At 43.2% G+C, this 18,640-nt stretch overlaps 2 protein-coding genes across 2 annotated transcripts in view; one reads left to right on the top strand and one right to left on the bottom strand.

Moving 5' to 3' along the window:
* Lrrk (Leucine-rich repeat kinase) overlaps positions 1-18,640 on the top strand; it is a 1,005,461-nt gene that overhangs the window by 557,427 nt on the left and 429,394 nt on the right. The gene's annotated exons all lie outside the window — the stretch shown is intronic.
* Positions 5,483-7,313, bottom strand: Phf5a (PHD finger protein 5a). Its single transcript, XM_053795105.2, has 2 exons — positions 7,013-7,313; positions 5,483-5,761 (listed from the first exon to the last, which is right to left on the bottom strand). The coding sequence occupies exons 1-2, from the start codon at positions 7,203-7,205 to the stop codon at positions 5,622-5,624; spliced, it is 333 nt and encodes a 110-aa protein (XP_053651080.1). The 5' UTR covers positions 7,206-7,313; the 3' UTR covers positions 5,483-5,621.

Below are 18,640 nucleotides of genomic sequence, written 5' to 3'. Positions count from 1 at the left end.
TTCATACCTGGAATCATGACACAACCTGAAGTTCAAGATGTGGTTCAACTAGAGGGGAGAACCAATATTGACTCCTCTCAACAAGGAAATGTACACCACCTTGAAGAGAGTCATGGAGACAGATCGCTCATTCACCCTGGAGGAACTGGACTCTCGGTAGAAGATCACCAAGGGTGTAGTGATGCGATACCCACTGATGATGCCCATTGAGGCAGTAGCAGTGTGGTGTCAGCTCAACGTCTCAAGGCAAAGACGGCAGGCAACGCACCAACCCGACAGGTCCTCGTACAGCATGTAGGACCACTGCCATCCCAGCTGGACCTCGGTTCTTGGGGCAAGTACGATGTCAGGACCTTCACAGCAGAACCAGTTCACTGTTTCAAGTGTCAGCATTACGGACACCTGGGTGCACTCTGTCCGAACAGAGTAATCTGCGGTGTCTGCAGCCAGCACTACCCTACCGAGGAATGCATCACCAAGCTGAAAAATGCATTGCCACCCACTCCACAATGCCTGAACTGCAGGCAGAAACACCATGCCTAGAATACTCGATGCCCCGAGAGGCTCACCAGAATTCAAGGAGTCTGGAAGACGCCAAAAACTCGGCAGCAGACTACGACAGATCATCACTCTCAGCAGACGATGGGTGCAGAGAACCCTGCCACACCGCAGATCTCTCGTCAGCTAACCCAACTCAATGCCCAGGAATTCCCAACTCTCGAAGCCTCAACCAGGCGTCATGGTCAGGAACCTTCTGCACCCCTACCTCAATGAAGAAACAGAAACAAGAGGAACAGGAGGTGTCAACAGGGTACATCTGGTCAACGCGATCAACAGGCGGGACTAAGGGGGGCAGGACACTTCGCCGCGCGGAGTAAAAAAAATAATCGAAAAAATACAAAAATTGAGTTATTGTTGCCAAAAAAATAGCTGAACTTTCTGGCTACACTCTGGTATAATTATCATCCTTATACGATGTTTCTAAAAGGAATTAGTCATTTATAACATGCATGGTGACAACGCCTTGCGTAACACGCTCTGACGCGACATGATTGCACAGGCTGGGCAGAGTGGATGGGAAGCCATATTAGACGTCATAAACAAGGCGTGGAGGGCCGGGACACTCCCAGCAGCTTGGAAGGCTACCATTGTACCAATTCCAAAGCCCAAGGACCCAGGCAGTATGAGACCCATATCGCAGACCAGCTGTTTAGCCAAGACTACTGAGAGGATGGTGTTAAGCCACCTCCTATGGAAACTTGGACCCCCTCATCATCACATATTTGGCTTCACCAAAGGAGTGGGTACAGCAGAGTGCATAACCACCCTACTAAGCCAGATTGCTGATTGTAACAAAAAACCTAGTATCGTCATCTACCTCGACCTGGAGAAGGCATTTGAGCTAGCCAGTCCCACAGCAATCCTAGCAATACTAGCTCAGAAGGGGATCAAAGGACACCTCCTGGCCTGGATAGAGTCCTACCTTAGGGACAGGCAGGCCTGTGTCAGCTTTCAGGGACACTACTCTTCCTTTAAAACCCTGGAAAATGGCACGCCACGAGGTGTGCTCAGTCCTACCCTGTTTAATGTCCTTATGCAGAAACTTGTGAGCCATCCCTTTCATAGTGGTACGCAGCTACTCAGCTATGCTGATGATCTTGCACTCATAGTGAATGGGAAAGGCAATTTGGAGCGACAGGCTCAGAGAGCTTTGGACCTAATTACGCAGTCTTGCAAGGAACTAGGCCTCAAGATCTCAGCCGAGAAATCTCTTGCAATGATGTTCAAGGGACCAGATCCTGTGAATAGATTACGTATTCAGGATATAGTACTTGAGTGGACAGGCTCCTACCTATACTTGGGAATCTACATTGATAAAAAGCTGACCTTCAGAAACAGGCCGAGTATGTCAGGTCACGTGCTCTACTCAGACTCAACGCATTGAGAGCCATGACGTGGCACCGTGCAGGGGCAAGCAAAGATGTACTTCGCTTGTACTGTATACAAGCTATATGCTCGTTCATTGACTATGGTGCACCAGCGTTAGCTCATCTCTTCCCGCAGAGCAGGCAAAGGGTGGAGGTCGTACAAAACCAGGCGATAAGAACTATGCTTGGGGCCCCCCTCTGGGCCAACACAGCATGTCTCGGATCTGAGGCCCGGCTTCCTTCCCTGGCTGACAGAGTAAGATACATAAACGCCTGCAAAGTAGCCACGATTCTGCATCAGCAGCAAGGTACCCCACTAAGAAGACGGATATTGACAACCATGACACAAGATCCAACTCTCTTCACGGACTACTACTGGATCAGTTTGTTTTGTGCTGCTGGGCGGAAGCTGCTGCCTATACAACTACTCCTTGAGAAGAGTTGTGACATTCCTGTTGCTAGATATCATCCACCACCTCCTTGGTGCCCAGATCCGGCCGATATTTGCGTCATGCAACTGCCTATCTCTAAGCGTCTCTGCTGTAAAGACACCCTCAGCAATCATGCTGAAACAAGCATGGCACTGGCAGAGGGATGCACATGTGCAGTGTATTTCACAGATGGTTCTGTTGACCCTGACAGGAAGAGAGCAGCAGCTGGACTATACCACAATGGTCACACACAAGGCTGGCGACTCCCTGACCACTGCACGCTCCTTCAAGCTGAGCTGGTGGCGATTCATCAGGCATTGTCACATGTCCTACAACATCGACTCCAACCTGTCATACACGTTGACTCCACCTCTGCAATCAATGCCTTCCATCCTCAACTACAGGACAATGTTTTCCCCCCTCAAGGAAGGTTCCTTGATGTTGGTGAGGGGCTCTTGATTTAGGGAATTGGATCTGTGCTCCAGTTCCCCGAATTAAGCCTGAATGCCTTCCACATCCCCCCCCCAGGCGCTGTATAATCCTCCGGGTTTAGCGCTTCCCCTTGATTATAATAATAATAATACAGGACAATGTTCACCTCATCACATCAATCCTGAGCATAATGACAGCCTTAGAGGTTCAAGGTAACAGATCGACATTGAACTGGATCCCCAGCCATGCTGGCATCTGGGAAAACAAGGCGGTAGATGATGCAGCCAAGGCAGCCACAGAGTATCCACATGTTGGGATTACTGTCCCCACCAGCCTACAACAGACCAAACTGACGGCTACCAGAGCAATGAAACTTATGGAAGAGGTCTTAGGTGATACCCCATCTCAACAGTGGTACCGAGCAGCGACTCAGGGAGAACCGCCCTCCATATGATAGAAGGTGGTCCAGAGCGCAGTGTACCGCATCCATTGGCTTCATTTGGGCTTTCCCACAGCCAAGATGATGGTAGATAATCCTGAGGAGGAGATGTGCCAGTACTGCCAGCACGTTGTCCAGCGCCCCCTAACACACTATCTTCTGGAGTGCGAAGTTACTGAGACACTCACTGCACAGGCAACTAGCACTGATATCCCCTCCCGAAGAGGACCCAGAGACGACTGCGGCCACACTAGTGTACCATGGAGTCAACGAACCAGACAAGCTGTTGCCCATGATAACGACATCTCCTCCTCCTCCTTGCTAGTGTCCATAGTTAGGAGTGCATACGGTGTTGTCGATTATGAGATGCACCACATGAACTGACCAGAAGTGCTTGAGCAGCATATGTCGCATCATTGTAGAAACCTTTCTCCCTCAGGAGCCAGAGATGGGTCATCGCAAGATTGAGACCCGTGCCAGGACTACGGTCTTGGTGAACATTATACATACATACCTAGATACAGGAGAATAGGTCTGTGGCCAGTGTGCACCATATAAAAAAAAAAAGTCCTACCCCATGCAGTGCATGATGGGGAAAAAACTGACCAGGTTTTTGGTTTAAAATAGTGAATTTGCAGTGTATTTTCAGGTGGTTTTAATGATTTTATTCTTGTTTGCTGAAATAGAGATGATTTTGATTGGTTTCAGGAATGGAAGTAGCTTGAAATTGAGCTCAGAGTACCGGAAATATTCGATTTTTTCCAATATTCTAGAGTAAACAAATCATGTCACTTGTCCATGTCCAACTAGTCAGTATAGTATGCATTTACAAATGCATTGACATTATTTATACAATTATTACAGTGATGCATAACAGTAAATCTTCTATTTTATTTTTTTTGTAAATAAAATTGATGGAAATCATGTGTAATATGAAAGGCCTGAGAACATATCTAATGAACAGAGAAAATTTTGTTTTAGTGCTAGGAATGTCTACATTGTTTATATTGGACCCTCTTTTGAAATTTGTGTGAAATTGGCCAAATTACCAATTTCTGATCACTATTGGGTAGTTGAAATAGTTCATTGGGTGATATCTTGTGTTCAGTCGATAAGAATTTGGTCTACTAGAACAATGTAATTGGGCTAAAATAAGACACCGTGGGCAAAATCGCCAATGAGTAAATATCGCTGACACTGTGAAATTTGCGAATGTGTAATTTCATCAGTTTTCCATCAAATTTCATACGTTGTGGTTTATTACCTTCAGAAAAAATTCTCTAACATTTCATAAGAAATAATTTTTTTTTTTTTTAAATTCTTGTACCCTGTGGACACTTCAGATTGGGGGTGTGGACCCTCAAGGGGTTAATATATTTGGTGGTGATATACACCTACCATCGACTTACGACCGTATTTTTTATGCCAAACTTCTGGGAAATAAACAACTATTTGTGTTGTACACAGTGTTTATCCTAAACCTTACAGTATAAAATACAGTACTAACAGCATAAAAAGTAAAGTAAAACATGAAATACCAAAATAAAACAATAAAATAAAGTCATTACAAAAATGTTTTGTTAATATTCAGTAGTAAAGTTCGACTTACGACCATTTCGACTTAACGACCGGTTTCTCGGAACCGAACTTGGTCGTAAGTCGGATGGTAGGTGTACTTGTTATTGAGGTGGTTTGGACAAGTAGAGGATGGAACAAAATAGAATGACTTTGATAGTGTGTGAATCTGCAGTGGAGGGAAGGCGGGGTAGGGGTTGGCCTAGGAAAGGTTGGAGGGAGGGGGTAATGGAGGTTTTTGTGTGCGAAGGCTTGGACTTCCAGCAAGCGTGTGAGCATGTTAGATAGAAAATGGAGACAAATGGTTTTTAGGACTTGATGTGCTGTTGGAGTGTAAGCAAGGTAACGTTTATGAAGGGATTCAGGGAAACTGGCAGGCCGGACTTGATTCCTGGAGATGGGAAGTACAGTGCCGGCACTCTGAAGGAGGTGTGTTAATGTTGCAATTTTATAACTTTAGTGTAAGCATGCCTCTGGCAAGACAGTGATGAAGTGAATGATGAAAGTTTTTCTTTTTCGGGCCACACAGCCTTGGTGGGAAACGGCTGTGTTAGTAAAAAAAAAAAATAATACTTGTAAACAATTATGAAACCTAAATATTGCATTGCAATTACTGCATTAATATATTTTTTCCAAGTGTGTTTAAAATAGTTTAATAAGGAATATGAAACTTAGAGTAAGAATGATCAGTACTTTTAATAATTAGAATATAACAATTATTTTGTCTTTATTAACTATCAGTATAAAATTTATCTCATTTACCCTCCAAGCATGATACACACAATCAGTTACTCTAAGCAGTGTCATTTTTTTCAATCATCTCTTCTTGAAGCCATATTTCTTCCTTTCATAGAACAAATCGGTCTTCGATGATCCCAAGTTGACAATCTTTGGGCAACCATCACGATCTTTCTCCAGAACTGTGCACTCTTTACAGTAGTAAGCATCAGACACACCTTAAAGAAAAATTACCCAATTAATACACAGATTACTATAAAAAAATATAAATGCAGCATCTTCCAGCAATAAAATACATGTATGTATTTCTTAACATATTATCACAAAGTGAATATAATGGATATACCCTTATCAGAATTATAATTTAGTGATTCATTTATGGATTATTAGACTATTATTCATGGAACATGCTAAACACATCTTAAGAGTATATGATGGTGGTCAGAGTACTTTATAATATACTGCAGATACAGGCAAAATAAGTGTTGAGAAATTAAATAGTATAATATTCCTTTTCAAAAATCTTAATTTGTAGCATACTCCTATCCAAAATTTAATTTCTTGTAAAGAATTTTAAGTTAGTGTAATTATTTAGCTAAAGATTTATCTATTCCCTGCTATAATTGCATCTAGCTGATAACTCCTGTGATGATTTTTAAAACTGAGTATTCCAGTCCAAGATCCAACCCAAATCTAACAAATGAAACTGGATAAATAACCACCGCATTTTACTAAAAATATTATCAATATTCATAAGTAATTTTATTTTATTCTAATTGTTGAATTGCAATTAAATTTCAAAAGTAATCACATTCACAGATCACATTGCACATACGTGTGTGTCACAGCACAGTTCAAATCTGTGCTGACACACATTCATATATACTGCTTATCTGTCTCATGCTTAACTGGCAGAGGCTTGATCCTATGACAGTTAATCATGAGACAGATAAGCAGTATCACCTAATTGTACAAACTCCTTTGTTATAAAGTATAACGCTAGAGTTTATGTGTATTAATTGGCATATCTAGTGAAATCACTGACAGGTTACGGTCAGCGAATTACTGAAATATTGCCATGAGCTTCACAACAAAATTTAGGCATAGGTTAGAGTTTACTAACAGTTTTATATACGAGAAGGTACAGACTTTTCCAGAATGATCTGACTAATATTGGTAATATCACTGGTATTCCAAACTGGATAGTGTTGAACAGTAGTGGTTGCTAGAAAGATGTGTACTGTGATGCCTTTAGCTTACTTATACATATCAATCAGTAATAGTAATAATAATAATAATAATAATAATGAAAATAGTAACAGCACTAAGCCCCAGAGTTTATATTCATTTATCTGTAAGGTAGAGAGTACACATCCTAGGACCACTAGGAGGGTACACAGAGCAATTATATGAAGGAAGTAGAGTAAGAGTATCACAAACGATATTTGGAGTATAGTGTGAGCACGTACCTGGTCCTCCACAGATGACACAGCGACCCTGGTAGGAGCCATAGTTGCACTCGTCACATATTCTCACCAGTGTGCACGGTCTCACGTAAGAGTCACAGATCACACATTTACCGTCACATTTCTCACACAGACGCCCAATAGCCACTCCAGGCTGCTTCCTGCAGAAGATGAGATCAGGATGATGTTTTGCCATGGATCCTCAACGCCTGTATAACCTAACTCGAGGTGAATCAATAAGAGTGGTGATGGAGTGAGCGTCGCGGCTGAGGGTTTGTTGTGGTGTGAGCAGCGTCTGGCATCAGCGCCGCCGCTCCTGCACGCACATCCACCACCACCCACCCCGCGCACACCACCCGCCATATTTAAACCCATCATCGACCTCCAATAAGCTTTCTGGTCACATTTAAATTTATTCGATTATTTTATATATACTGTTGTTATTTTGAACGATGTATTTAACGTCAGAGCCCCCACTACACACGCACATCCACCACCCAGCTCACGCATTCCACCCGCTATAACTGAACTCAAAACCGATTTCCTGTAACCTTCCTTATTGCATATATATTCATTCGATTATCTTAAATATATATTATTCTTACTTTGAAGAATGCATTTGACGTCAGAGCCCCTCACTGCGCACGCACGCACGCGCGCGCGCACGCACGCGCGCGCGCACGCACACACACACACACACACACACACACACACACACACACACACACACACACACACACACACACACACACACACACACACACACACACACACACACACACACACACACACGGTTAGACTCAGAAGTGTCCCTGTTTGCAGATGATGTGAAGTTAATGAGGAGAATTAAATCTGATGAGGACCAGGCAGGACTTCAAAGAGACCTGGACAGTCTGGACACCTGGTCCAGCAAATGGCTTCTCGAATTTAATCCTGCCAAATGCAAAGTCATGAAGATAGGGGAAGGGCACAGAAGACCACAGACAGAGTATAGGCTAGGTGGCCAAAGACTGCAAACCTCACTCAAGGAGAAAGATCTTGGGGTGAGTATAACACCGAGCATGTCTCCGGAAGCACACATCAGTCAGATAACTGCTGCAGCATATGGGCGCCTGGCAAACCTGAGAACAGCATTCCGATACCTTAGTAAGGAATCATTCAAGACACTGTACACCGTGTATGTCAGGCCCATACTGGAGTATGCAGCACCTGTTTGGAACCCGCACTTGATAAAGCACGTCAAGAAACTAGAGAAAGTACAAAGGTTTGCGACAAGGTTAGTTCCAGAGCTAAGGGGAATGTCCTATGAAGAAAGATTAAGGGAAATCGGCCTAACGACACTGGAGGACAGGAGGGTCAGGGGAGACATGATAACGACATATAAAATACTGCGTGGAATAGACAAGGTGGACAAAGACAGGATGTTCCAGGGAGGGGACACAGAAACAAGAGGCCACAATTGGAAGTTGAAGACACAAATGAGTCGGAGAGATATTAGGAAGTATTTCTTCAGTCATAGAGTTGTAAGGCAGTGGAATAGCCTATAAAATGACGTAGTGGAGGCAGGAACCATACACAGTTTTAAGACGAGGTTTGATAAAGCTCATGGAGCGGGGAGAGAGAGGGCCCAGTAGCAACTGGTGAAGAGGCGGGGCCAGGAGCTAAGACTCGACCCCTGCAACCACAAATAGGTGAGTACACACACACGCACACATGGAGCGGGGAGAGAGAGAGGACCCAGTAGCAACCGGTGAAGAGGCGGGGCCAGGAGCTAAGACTCGACCCCTGCAACCACAAATAGGTGAGTACACACACACAGAAGGTTTTGAGAAGAAATCACTCGATCGAAGACCAGGCAGAACTACAAATGGATCTGGACAGGCTGCAGACCTGGTCCAGCAATTGGCTCCTGGAGTTCAATCCCACCAAGTGCAAAGTCATGAAGATTGGGGAAGGGCAAAGAAGACCGCAGACGGAGTACAATCTAGGGAGCCAGAGACTGCAAACCTCACTCAAGGAAAAAGATCTTGGGGTGAGTATAACACCAGGCACATCTGAAGCGCACATCAACCAAATAATGGCTGCAGCATATGGGCGCCTAGCAAATCTCAGAACAGCATTCCGACACCTTAATAAGGAATCGTTCAGGACCCTGTACACCGTGTACGTTAAGCCCATATTGGAGTATGCGGCACCAGTTTGGAACCCACACCTAGCCAAGCACGTAAAGAAACTGTGTGTGTGATGAATGGTTTGAAAAACCGACAAGTTGAAGATTGAGACACTTATGCAGCATATGGGAATCTTTATTCAGGAAACGTTTCGCCACACAGTGGCTTCATCAGTCCAATACAAAGAGGAAGGCGTAAGGAGAGGAGGAGTATGAGGTAATCAGTCCCTCAGCCTGGAGTCGATGTGTTCAGTCCATCAATCTTGTAGAATGTACAGCATAGGGCCGTAGACGTGGCTTATATACTGTAGTGAGGTGAGGTGAAGCAGGCAGAGGCGGGGTCATAGTGGTAACATCCACTAGTCGAAGTAGGTCTTCGTCCAAAGGTTGAACAAGTGTTGAAGAATTCTTTGTAACAAGATCCCATGATGCTGCAGTGTCTGCAGTGCCTTCCTCTTTGTATTGGACTGATGAAGCCACTGTGTGGCGAAACGTTTCCTGAAAAAAAGATTCCCATATGCTACATAAGTGTCTCAATCTTCAACTTGTCGGTTTTTCAAACCATTCATCACAACTGTCACACGTAAAGAAACTAGAGAAAGTGCAAAGGTTTGCAGCAAGACTAGTCCCAGAGCTAAAAGGTATGTCCTACGAGGAGAGGTTAAGGGAAATCAACCTGACGACACTGGAGGACAGGAGAGATAGGGGGGACATGATAACGACGTACAAAATACTGACAGGAATTGACAAGGTGGACAAAGACAGGATGTTCCAGAGATGGGACACAGCAACAAGGGGCACAGTTGGAAGCTGAAGACACAGATGAATCACAGGGATCTTAGGAAATATTTCTTCAGCTACAGAGTAGTCAGGAAGTGGAATAGTTTGAGAAGCGATGTAGTGGAGGCAGGATCCATACATAGCTTTAAGCAGAGGTATGATAAAGCTGACGGTTCAGGGAGAGTGACCTAGTAGCGACCAGTGAAGAGGCGGGGCCAGGAGCTCTGAATCGACCCCCGCAACCTCAACTAGGTGAGTACAACTAGGTGAGTACATACATACATACATACATACAGTCAAGGACCAGGTAATCAGACTGAGGAAGGGTGATGGGGAGTTCACAAGAAACGACCGAGAGGTATGTCAGGAGCTCAACACGAGATTTAAAGAAGTATTTACACTGGAAACCAGTAGGACTCCAGGAAATCAGAACAGGGGGTTACACCAGCAAGTGCTGGATGAGGTACATATAACCAAGGAGGAGGTGAAGAAGCTGCTATGCGAACTTGACACCTCAAAGGCGGTGGGACCAGACATCTCTCCGTGGGTCCTTAAAGAGGGAGCAGAGATACTGTGTGTGCCATTAACAAAGATCTTCAACACATCATTTGAAACTGGGCAACTCCCTGAGGTATGGAAGATGGCAAATGTAGTCCCAATTTTTAAAAAGGGAGACAGACATGAGGCACTAAACTACAGACCTGTATCACCAACGTGTATAGTATGCAAAGTCATGGAGAAGATCATCAGGAGAGTGATGGAGCACCTGGAAAGAAACAAGTGTATAATTGACAACCAGCACGGTTTCAGGGAAGGAAAATCCTGTGTCACAAACCTACTAGAGTTTTATGACAAGGTGACAGAAGTAAGACAAGAGAGAGAGGGGTGGATCGACTGCATTTTTTTTGGACTGCAAGAAGGCTTTCGACAGAGTTCCTCACAAGAGGTTACTGCAAAAGCTAGAGGATCAGGCACACATAACAGGAAAGGCACTGCAATGGATCAGAGAATACCTGACAGGGAGGCAACAAAGAGTCATGGTACGTGACGAGGTGTCAGAGTGGGCGCCTGTGACAAGCGGGGTTCCACAGGGGTCAGTCCTAGGACCTGTGCTGTTCTTGGTATAAGTGAACGACATAACGGAAGGGATAGACTCAGAAGTGTCCTTGTTTGCAGATGATGTGAAGTTAATGAGAAGAATCAAATCGGATGAGGATCAGGCAGGACTACAAAGAGACCTGGACAGGCTACAAGCCTGGTCCAGCAACTGGCTCCTTGAGTTTAACCCTGCCAAATGCAAAGTCATGAAGATTGGGGAAGGGCAGAGAAGACCGCAGACAGAATATAGTTTAGATGGCCAAAGACTGCAAACCTCACTCAAGGAAAAAGATCTGGGGGTGAGTATAACACCGAGCATATCTCCTGAGGCGCACATCAGTCAGATAACTGCTGCAGCATACGGGCGCCTGGCAAACCTACGGATAACGTTCCGATACCTCAGTAAGGATTCGTTCAAGACTCTGTATACCATTTACGTCAGGCCCATACTGGAGTATGCAGCACCAGTTTGGAATCCACACCTAGTCAAGCACGTCAAGAAATTAGAGAAAGTGCGAAGGTTTGCAACAAGACTAGTCCAAGAGCTACGGGGATTGTCCTACGAAGAAAGGTTGAGGGAAATCGGCCTGACGACACTGGAGGACAGGAGGGTCAGGGGAGACATGATAACGACATATAAAATACTGCGCGGAATAGACAAGATGGACAAAGACGGGATGTTACAGAGAAGGGACACAGAAACAAGGGGTCACAATTGGAAGTTGAAGACTCAGATGAATCAGAGGGATGTTAGGAAGTATTTCTTCAGTCATAGAGTGGTCAGGCCGTGGAATAGCCTAGAAAGTGACGTAGTGGAGGCGGGAACCATACATAGTTTTAAGGCGAGGTATGATAAAGCTCATAGGGCAGGGAGAGAGAGGACCTAGTAGTAATCAGCGAAGAGGCGGGGCCAGGAGCTATGACTCGACCCCTGCAACCACAAATAGGCGAGTACACGGTTCAGGGAGAGTGACCTAGTAGCGACCAGTGAAGAGGCGGAGGCAGGAGCTAGGAAGCGACTCCTGCAACCTCAATTAGGTGAGTACACACATCCATGGGCGGGGTACACTGTCCGCGCACTCAATATTTAAACTCCAGTGGCCTACCTGGAGGGTATTCCGGGTATCAACGCCCCCGCCTTGTTTGAATAATGCATTCATTGAATTTAAATGGATCTACAGTATTCCACCATCTAGTAACAAAGTATCATCTCCATCACCGTAGACCCCGTAGCTCAATGGAGAGTTCGTCTCAGAACCCAAATGCCCTGAGTTCGATTCCCAGGCAGAGCGAAGTGTATGATGAAGCTTCCTTCACTTAGCACTAAACACATGGGTGTTACTGTTAGTTGTCTCTGTTTCGCTACGTGGAGGATAAAATAAATTACAAATATACAGAAACCCCAGATCTGTTAAATCATAAATCATATTTGGGGCAAAAATGTTATTCGATAAAACTCCAGGACGCGCTTGAAAGTATTCAGGTGCCAATAAAAAAATATATAAGCTTAGTACGGTGTATGTGGCGATGGTAATTAGACAAATTACCTTATGGAGATTCATTTGTTAATCTAATATTCTTTGATTTTTCTATTGTACTTCGATTATATTTTAAAGAATGCGTATATTAAATTTAAAATAATTATTCTTCCATCTCTAAACTTTCAATAGTTGAGGCATAAAAATATGGTCTCAAAAGTGAGTATTCCTTCAACGCTCAAAAAAAAAAAAAAACGAGATTTTGTTATTGGCGAACATGTTGAGTAGACTGCAGTTGATGTAGCTCGTATTGATGTACCATTATTAGTAACAAGGTATCGTCAGTACATAGACTGTAATGTATAAGGTACTTTCTACTCATCATGAATACTTGCAGTAGGTTGCTTGGTGCTAGTCATAATATTTATTTCTACAAGTAGATGTACAAGGTATAGTCCTAGCTGACACTAGGCCAGTTTTGTCCCGGGATGCGACTCACATCAGTATACTAACACCCAGGTACCTATTTTATACTGATAGGTGAACATAGACAACCGATGTAATGAAAGACGCCCAGTGTTTCAACCCTCGCCGGAAATCGAACCCGGACTCCTCACCGTGTGAAGCGAGAGCTTTTGCCACCAGGCCACGGGTCACCGTTATTTTACCCAAGATGTGACTTGTTACACTTCCAGAGATTCTTCTCCACACAAGATGGTACATTGAACTATACGACTGAATAACAACACTCGTTGTTTGCACTTGTGTGTGAGTACTTGCTTCACACAGCCTAGTTCATACAACTTCGTTATTGACACAATCTAGTTACTAGACACAAGCTAGTTAATTGGCACAAGCTAGTTAATTGGCACAAGCTAGTTACTTGGCACAACCTAGTTACTTGACACAACCTAGTTACTTGGCACGAGCTTGGAAAATCTTAAGAGGGATTAGTACCAAACTTACACACGAAAATCACTCCCTACGAAAGCAAAAGACTCGGCAGACGATGCAACATCCCCCCAATGAAAAGCAGGGGTGCCACTAGCACATTAAGAGACAACATAATAAGTGTCAGGGGCCCAAGACTGTTCAACTGCCTCCCAGCATACATAAGGGGGATTACCAATAAACCCCTGGCTGCCTTCAAGCAGGCACTGGGCAGACGCCTAAAATCAGTACCTGACCAACCGGGCTGTGGTTCGTACATTGGATTGCGTGCGGCCAGAAGTAACAGCCTGGTTGATCAGGCCCTGATCCACCATGATTCCTGGTCACAGACCGGGCCACGGGGGCGTTGACCCCCCTGAACTCTCCAGGTATACATGTGCACAACTATAAATACTCGCAATTCAAAGTTATAGAATGGAGGAGGTTATAGCTTCTTCAAATATCTTCTAAAATGAGGGAAGATGAAGAAAGTGCGGTTATAATTAAACAATATAATGCTGATTGAATAATATCACAACATCGTGGCTAGAACAGTTCTTAGTTGATAAGTTAGACACGTGCAAATCTTGGGTATCTTTATTGAGGAAACGTTTCGCCACACAGTGGCTTCATCAATCCATACAAAGGAGAATCTTGAACAGGAGGAGAATGAGGTAATCAGTCCCTCAACCTTGAGTCGATGTGGTCAGTCCATCAATCTTGAATAGAATACGGCATGTGTGCGGAGAAGTAGCTTATATACTGTAGGCAGAAGTGGTGCAGCAGTCGTAGGTGATATCACATTTGTTCAATGTGGAAGTAGGTCGTGCCCAAGGGTTAGGCAAGCGAAGAATTCCCTGTATTAAGATCCCAAGAAGTTGCAGTGTCTGACAGGATTGTAGATGAATGGTTCACAGAACCGACACGTTGATAAGTTAGACACATGTGCAACTCTTGGGTATCTTTATTGAGGAAACGTTTCGCCACACCATTCATCTACAATCCTGTCAGACACTGCAACTTCTTGGGATCTTAATACTTGGGAATTCTTCGCTTGCCTAACCCTTGGGCACGACCTACTTCCACATTGAACAAATGTGACACCACCTACGACTGCTGCACCTCTCCTGCCTACAGTATATAAGCTCCTCCGCACTTATGCCGTATTCTATTCAAGATTGATGGACTGACCACATCGACTCAAGGTTGAGGGACTGATTACCTCATTCTCCTCCTGTTCTTCAAGATTCTCCTTTGTTTGGACCGATGAAGCCACTGTGTGGCGAAACGTTTCCTCAATAAAGATACCCAAGATTTGCACATGTGTCTAACTTATCAACGTGTCGGTTCTGTGAACCATTCATCTACAAATAATTTAACATTTAGGAGAGGAAGCTTCTGACGACGACATTTTGATCTGTCCTGGATCATAGTCAAGTCATAACTGAGTTGTGAACTTATGATTTGACGATAGTCCAGGAAGGACGGAAATTGTTTCATAAATTTCCTCTCCTATATGCGGGTTATTTGTGAAAAATGAAGTTTATAAGGGAAAAGATACTCATGTTTAAGCGTGATAAGAGGATATAGATGTGCATTTACAGTTGAATAAGCGTCAACAAAATTTAATATTGGATTGCGAGGGAATTAACATAAAAGTGATGTATGTGCCAAACTGACGTGTAGATATCTAGTCTGTTATATATTAAGCAAGGTTGAAAGAAAATTTCCTTGAAGACAATATAATCATTGAAAAAATATTAATTTCTTACCATTATTAATAATAATTGGTATATCAGGCCCGTACATTTCTTACTCACTGAAATTACATTTCTCCTGTTCACACCATTAAATCGGCTAGAAAATGTATTTCGAAATTCGTACTTTCATGTTCTTTGTACCTATATTTTGCAAATTAAATGAGTTATGTTAGTTCACCTCTGTGACATTCGTCACTCGCCAGCACAGCTTTAAGTCAGATATGTTATACAAAATTACACCTGTATAGCTTTTACCGACCGCAAGTGAAATATCAGAGGTCATTAGGGATAAAAATTTTCTTTGTCAGAACAAATGAATATCATTTTCTTTATTACAGAACTCTGAGTTAAGTTATCTTAGAGTAACTGCACACAAGCCAGAGCCCAGGAAGTACACTCACGTTGCTTGCATCAAGGCCGGTACAACTAATGTCAGATTTGTGAAGACCGTGGGATTAAATTTAATCTTTTTAATCAGGGCAAGTAAGTGTCTAATATAGTAGACACGTGAATGAGATAAATACGGCATAACAATGATAAGACGCAGATAAAGACGATAGATAAGTGATAACATGAGTGACCCCTCACTTAGGCAAGGACGCTGCTGGTGGTGATGTCCCGTGGGCCCCGGTGCCAGTTCTGCAGTGCCAATCCCTCGTTAAGGGTGCCTGGGTGTGAGTGACACAACACCCATTACACTTTACACTTGTGCATGCTCCACGTGTTGTAGGGCGACCCAGTGTTTCATGTCAGAGGATGTACTTCAAGAGTGGGACTACGAGAGCCTCATTCTACTTGGCGTCTTAAATATTTTTAAGCTTTGTAATACATTTATATGATTACTCCCTTTTATTAGTAAGACTGTGCATGGACGTTTAAGATGAATGCTGGCCTCCAGGATATATCTGTACACAGTCAATATCTTTATGTATTTTGTGTTAACTGTGATCAATTCAGAGTTCTTACTGAATGGCGTGAGATTTGAAATCTGTTCAGCTGTGTCATTACAATTTCCAGAGTTGTTCTACTCTCACATCTTGACCCGAGATCAGATTTAACTGATGACCGACCGCCTGATTGGTTTGGCTGCTGTTGTCTGCAGTTGTAGGCTTACCCACGCCACAATCTGGTTGATATGATATATTCTGCAAGATTTTTTGTCCTATTTCCTACACAGGACACCTAAAAATTTTCCTAATGTTTATTATATCTGCTGGCAAAAAGTTGACCTAAGATGTTAACAGCTTTATCTAGTTACTTTAATATTTTTGTTATGCCTCCCATACCCACCCTGTAGTCAGTAGTCAAAAGATTAAGAAAGTATGTACATAATGGGTCTAGGGACTGGACCCCAAAGTTTTGATAGCTACGCAAGTTACAGTGATAATAAACTATTTGCATATTTATATACGTTACAGTCGTAATGAGTTATTGATGCAGACATGAATTCGGTCACAAAAATATTAGTGGAGCTTATATGTAGTTTTGGATTTTTTAAATTTATATTATCTTATATTTTAGCAGAGAATGATTGAATTTAAACAGTTAAATTATTTTTCCAGAATGGTTGGTAATGTATCATTATGGATCAAGTACTTGCTTTGACATTTCTTGACCAGCTGTGAGCGAGTTGTCTCTGAATTCGTTAATTTTAATCCCTTACCACCCAGTAATGATGCAAGGTATGATCAGAGGCGTCGTAAGGGGAGGGGGGTGCAGGGGAGGGGGGCGCCCCGGGTGACACCATTTAAGGGGTGACACCATAGAGCCTCTAAAGAAGGTGACACTAATGACCAAAACCATGCTGCAGCAACCTAAGAGAAAAATTCTTCGTTTCTATATAGCCGATTATAGGATTACATAGTACAAATAGGCCTATATAGGGAAAATCGTTGATTTTGATGGTGATAGATGATTTTGCAGGACTGAGGCAAGGAAATGAAATATCAGATTCTTTGAGATGTTACCTGTACTCAAGGTCAAATTGGAACTAGTGTTTTTCTTTATTTTTTCAAGTTTTTTTTTTTCATTGTTGAAGATGAATAAATGTAGGATCTATTGGCTGTTCTCAAAGTGGTGTTTGAGTTTATATTTCCTCAATATTACTACGATTATTTATTTTATCATTAATAAAGTTCGGTTTATGGCCTTTAAACGTTCTCTTTGCTAAACATTAGTCACTGGTCATGTAGCAGTGATGTAACTGGAGTTTACTACCCTTATCCCCCCGCCCTTGGATTTCATGGGGGTGACACCAAAGATTCCGCCCCGGGTGACACCAAAGATTCCGCCCCGGGTGACACCAAAGATTCCGCCCCGGGTGACACCAATGATTCCGCCCCGGGTGACACCAAAGATTCCGCCCCGGGTGACACCAACTTTAGCGACGCCTCTGGGTATGATCATGGTTCATTTGGGAAAGTTTACATTTAGTTATATCTACATCAGCTGGTGATGCTGATGCCATCTTCCAGAGATACTTGTAACTCAGCCTGAGCTGGGCACTAGTGACATCCAAGAGTCTGTTGAGTTTGTTGCATGTATCAAAGACATGTGGTTCCTCGTGCTATATAATGAATGGAATGAGAGTCGTCAGTCTCAGGTCAATGAAATTCAGTTGAAGTTCTTTTCGTATTATTGTTGTTAAACTATTAATTGATACTCCATGATTGCATTCTCTCCTTGAAGGCTTTTGGCAGTTCATCAGTTCTACCATACATCCAGGAGTCTATTGGTAATCCCCCTTATGTATGCTGGGAGGCAGTTGAATAGTCTTGGACCACTGACACTTGTGTTGTCTTTTATCGTGTTAGTGGCGCCCCTGCTTTTCAGTGGGGGGATGTTACATTGTCTGCCGAGTCTTTTGCTTTCATAGTGATTTTCCTGTGCAAATTTGGTACTAATCCCTCTAGGATTTTCCAAGTATATATAATCATGTATCTCTCTCGCCTGCGTTCCAGGGAGTACAGGTCAAAGAACTTTAAACGTTCCCAGTAATTTAGATATTTTATCGCACTTATATGTGCCGTGAAGGTTCTTTGTACATTTTCTAGGTCAGAAATTTCACCTGCCTTGAAAGGTGCTGTTAGTGTGCAGCAATATTCCAGCCTAGATTGAACAAGCGACCTGAAGAGTGTCATCATGGTGTAACTAAAGCATCCGTACAATTTAAGGCATCGTACTTGGCTTCAAGACGAAGCTTCGGGTGTGATTTTTTTTTGTGGGAGGGGGGGGGGGTTAGTGAGGGAAAGTAGTTTGGAATGAGGTAATTTTCCAAGGTGCAGGCAAGTGTCGCTGTTTTACTTGACATAATGTAGATTATGTAACTGATTCATTCGGAGGCCAGTTTTAGTTTTTTACTTAATTGTTTAATTATGCGTATGACACTTGTTTTTCACTGGATTTATTTTTCACT

The sequence above is a fragment of the Cherax quadricarinatus genome, chromosome 37, assembly GCF_038502225.1.
Source record: "Cherax quadricarinatus isolate ZL_2023a chromosome 37, ASM3850222v1, whole genome shotgun sequence".
NCBI classification, from domain to species: domain Eukaryota; kingdom Metazoa; phylum Arthropoda; class Malacostraca; order Decapoda; family Parastacidae; genus Cherax; species Cherax quadricarinatus.
The sequence above is the reverse complement of the archived record's forward strand: the minus strand, read 5'-3'. Positions and strand labels throughout refer to the sequence as shown.

What these genes read in the sequence shown, in the direction of transcription:
- Phf5a (XM_053795105.2), bottom strand. Translation starts at nt 7,205, where the DNA reads ATGGCAAAACATCATCCTGATCTCATCTTCTGCAGGAAGCAGCCTGGA. An exon ending in TGTCATCTGTGGAGGACCAG is followed by an intron (nt 5,762 to 7,012) that starts GTACGTGCTCAC and finishes TTTTTCTTTAAG; the next exon opens with GTGTGTCTGATGCTTACTAC.